Genomic DNA, 4,519 nt, shown 5'->3' with positions numbered 1-4,519 from the left:
TAGAATTTTGTGTAAATAAAGATTTGGATTATGGTTGTTGGTTCTGAACCCACGTTTACACCCACCTAACAAATAGAACACGTATATCTTTATGTTTTATACTATATGATAAGTATAAATGAAAACTGTAGCAACTAGCAACATACGGACGCTTTGCTAGTCGGTACTATACTAAATGGAACGTTTTAGTATCAGTTCGAGCTAAGAGCCTACCGGACTATGCAAATGACTAAAAAATAACGTCTTTAATCTCGATTATCCATCACAAATTCAGTATTCTAGCCGGTTCGGAACATGTATTGATACTTCTGAGCTGGCACCACACAATACTTAGAAAAAAAAATAACAGACCTATGTAAGTACTCCTATACACCTATATAAACCCTTAAGCCCATCACTGAGAGACACTTCGCTGCTTCATTGCTTCTTGTTGGTCTTCTTTCCTTTGGGCACCCTTTCGAAAGCTGTAGGTGCAGGAATTAGCAAGAAGAGAAGGAAGCAAGCATGTCGAAGCCTGTTGCAGCAGCAATGGTCCCCGTGGTGGCGCTGATGATGGTGCTGTGCGCGTGCACGATGCCCGCGCGCGGCGGGGACGACTACACGGCGTTCGTGTACGCCGGGTGCTCGCAGGGGCGGTACGACCCCGGGTCGCAGTACGCCGCGGACGTGGACACGGCGCTGTCGTCCCTGGCGAACAGCGCCGGCTTCACCGCCTACGCCAACTACACCTCGCCGTCTCCGTCGGGCCTGGAGGGCGTGTACCAGTGCCGGTCCGACCTGCCCGCCGCGGTGTGCGGCGTCTGCGTGAAGTCGGCCGTGTCGAAGCTGGCCTCGCTCTGCAGCGCGGCGGCGGGCGCCGCGGTGCAGCTGCGCGCCTGCTTCGCGCGGTACGGGAACGACTCGTTCCTGGGGAAGCAGGACACGACGGTGCTGTTCAAGAAGTGCGGCGGCGGAGATGGCGACGACGCGGGCGTGGCGGCCATGCGCGACGCGGCGCTCGGCGCGCTCGTGGCCGCCGGCGGCGGCGGCGGCGACGGGGGCTCGTACCGCGCCGGCGCGGCGGGCTACGTGCAGGCCATGTCGCAGTGCGTCGGCGACCTCGGCGCTAAGGCCTGCACCGACTGCGTCTCGGCCGCGGCCTCGCAGCTCAAGGCCGGCTGCGGCTACGCCTCCGCCGCCGAGGTGTACCTCGGCAAGTGCTACGCGCGCTTCTGGTCCAATGCCGGCGGCGGAGGAGTGCCGGTCGGAGGTGGCGCCGGTACCGGTGGCGGCGGTGTGGGGGGAGGAGCTGCAGGCAATGGATACGCGTATGGTGGATTCGTTCCCAACACGTACGGGCAGCACGGTACGTAAGCAGCTGGTCCTTTCTCGCTCATACAATGCACTCTATTCTTAGTTGCATGATTGAAATCTTGGTGGTTTTCCACCGTACTACATCGATCATCCATAGCGACGATCTGCACGTAAAACTGCCAAGGGAGATGAGCCCTCGTTCGTTGGCAAAAGTGCACCTGAATATTTTGTTGGATCTTGCACATTGCCACAAGTGGGATGACCAAGTGCATACCCACTAGCATAGCTCCAGTACTGGTGTATATAGTATATACGCGTACGATTCACTTTGTTTCATATAAAAAAAGAGAATATACCAGTATGCATTCACTGAGAATAGATAGGGTTTCTTTCTGTCTTTTTTTTTTTTTTTTGTACACACTTGCTTTGGTCATGATGTGGGTGCACGGACTGCAAGGCTCAGCGCATCTGCACTGGATTTTAGGCGTTCTAGAATTGCAATGCAGTGTTGTTTTTATAGTACATTATATTAGTACTAGTAGCGCACTGGCACGGGTTGGTTTGGTTTCCCTCTTCTGGTTTATTTTTATTCGCGAAATTGCGGAGGGACTTTTTTGAAAATGGGGACGCGGTTTCAAACTCACACAGCATGGCGGAAATAACCGCCTTGTTTGGGTTTTACACGAGGTATGTAAATAGGGCCGGGGGCTAGTTAGAGAGTAAAGACACAAGTTTAAGGGCATGTTTGGGAGCTAGGGTTCCTAAACCGACTTTGGCTCCGGCTCTTGGAGAAGTTATCTCAAACCGTCTAAAAAAAGCTTCTAACAAAGAGCATCGAGGAACCGGAGCCAACAAAATTGACTCTTAGCGGCGGCTCCTCTCACTCTCCTTCTCTCGTGTCAAGAGGAGCTGTTTTGCCGAACATTTTGTTAAAAAAAATATTAGGTCATATAGAGGAACTGTTTCTTAAAGAGAAGTTAGAACTGAAGTCATTTTTATAGAAACCAGAGCCGTGCCGAACGAGGCCTAAGCGTTTAACCATCACAATCATATGAAACTACAAAGATGCATAGCTTTTGATAGATAGATATATAATCAAATTTAGGCAGTAGGGTATATTATGTTTAGAAGGTGACGCGCTACCCTCTCCGCCAGCAGATTTGCTTGCTGAGATTGGGGGGGTTTCCATGCATATGCATGTAGCCTGTGCAAGCCTCTAGGCGCGCACACTAGAATTTTGACATGCTGTGGCTTCCATGTGCAGCTGTGCTAGCCCTGGTCCCCACATCTACCAGGGTGCATGTTGATCGTATAAAATGACGATATAAATAACCAATGAAGCATTATCTTTCAATTTAACAGAAAAAAGACTTAGTCTGGCTAGGTTGGTTACTGCATTACAACGAGTACTGATTAGTGATGCCACAGGACCATTTCGATACTAGCTAACATTTTGTGGTCATTGAACACTATACGGTATCCAAACGAATTACAAAACGGCTCGAGGCTTTTTCTAAAAGAGCCGGAGCCTTACCAAAGTGACCCTTAAATGCAAATAAACTGCGTATGGTGCGTCCCCCAAGTCCAAACTGCATGCATGCTAAGGTACCTTTGAACCGAAAGTAGACCAAAAAGATGGGGAAAACAAAAAAGCGCTCTCTCTCTCTCTCTCTCTCTCTCTCTCGCCTTTCACTACTTTGCTCTCGTCTGATCTTTTAGCTAGGCTTTGGAACGGATCCATCCCCTCTCCCTTGCGTTGTTAATTAACCATGCCCTGAGAGGCCCACAATTGTACCAAAACGATCCAGCTTTGCATGCATCATCGGAATCCCCACCCCCACACACTGTCGTACGTGCCGTCTCAGTAGTAGTGTACTGCACACAGCCTTTTTCTGCTTTTGGGGTAGCTCCTTTAAACCTTTTTATTACCACCAACACCATACTTTGCACAAAAGCTACAGCTAAATATAAGCTATATATATATATATATATATATATATATATATATATATATATATATATATATATATATATATATATATATATATATATATATATATATATATATATATATATAGGAGAGAGAGTAAATATCTTTTCGCAGTTTGGTTTGACTTTTTAGTGGTAGTTCGTTTCTCTTAACTCAGGGTGTCAATGTATTTATGTTCATCAGACGAGTCCGGGAAAACCCTGGCCATCATCATCGGCCTGGTGGCGGCGGTGGCCATTGTCATCGTCTTCCTCTCCTTCCTCCGCAGGGCCGGCGCCGTCGGCGGTAAGATGTACACGAGCATGAAACCGCGTGTCGTCCATGGCATTCATCTTCATGTCTTATTAATTACCTCAAGTCCTGAACCATACTAGGCAAAAGCTAAGTGCGCGCGGGATTGGTCACCACCAACGGACTGGATCGGTCGGTGCAGGCTCTTTATAATTGGCTCGAAAACCGCTTTACGGTGCGAGCGAGCTGAAAGGCGGCTTTCCCTGTGCAGTCATGTGAACCTGAAGATTCCGTCCAGTACCAGCTACTCGTAGAGCCACGATGTGATATACATTTTCCGGCAAACAAAAAAATAACAGATTATGTGGACTCTCTGCCCGTTATTATATACTATATATGTATACTTATATAGAGAGTGTACTTATTATGGAGCATGAGATTCAGCATATATATATTGTCCAAGTTTATGTGTCGAATTAATTACGGTTGGTGATGTGAATCTTATGTACTCCCTCCGGTGCAGTAAAAGAAGTCATCGCGCAAGCGTGCACAAAAAGAAGTCATAGCGCGCATGGGTCTGGGATTTGGACGTTGTTGCCCCTAGTAATTGCACAAAAAAGATGCATTTAAGAGGAATTGAACTTGAGACCTCTAGTCTAAAATGCCTTGGAGCTGCTGCAATAACCAATCAAGCCTGATTGTTTTAGTGACGTTAATGCACCCATATCCCTATTTAATAGGGGCAAACAGGGAAAACTCTATGATAATTAATCACTCCTTGGTATGCACAATCATGTCCTAAACGACTACCTTTACTGCACTGGAGGGAGTATATCATCGCTACCGTCGTCGTCATTATCATCGTCATCTCTTTAAGGTAATTGGCTACACAAACTGCAACTTTTTGTTGGTGTTGGAGGTTTATTAGGTCCTGTTTGGACCTCCTAGAGCTAGTAGTTAGCCAGCTAATAAATTGTTAGCTGGGTTCAACAATTAACTAATTGT

At 47.4% G+C, this 4,519-nt stretch overlaps 1 protein-coding gene across 1 annotated transcript; it reads left to right on the top strand.

Moving 5' to 3' along the window:
- Positions 1-429: 429 nt before the first annotated feature.
- Positions 430-3,963, top strand: LOC100382742 (putative DUF26 domain family protein). The gene is made up of 3 exons (NM_001175459.1): positions 430-1,345; positions 3,467-3,568; positions 3,658-3,963. The coding sequence occupies exons 1-3, from the start codon at positions 505-507 to the stop codon at positions 3,666-3,668; spliced, it is 954 nt and encodes a 317-aa protein (NP_001168930.1). The 5' UTR covers positions 430-504; the 3' UTR covers positions 3,669-3,963.
- Positions 3,964-4,519: the final 556 nt, after the last annotated feature.

This window comes from Zea mays, chromosome 9, assembly GCF_902167145.1.
Source record: "Zea mays cultivar B73 chromosome 9, Zm-B73-REFERENCE-NAM-5.0, whole genome shotgun sequence".
Classification (NCBI taxonomy): domain Eukaryota; kingdom Viridiplantae; phylum Streptophyta; class Magnoliopsida; order Poales; family Poaceae; genus Zea; species Zea mays.
This window is presented reverse-complemented; position numbering and strand designations above follow the sequence as displayed.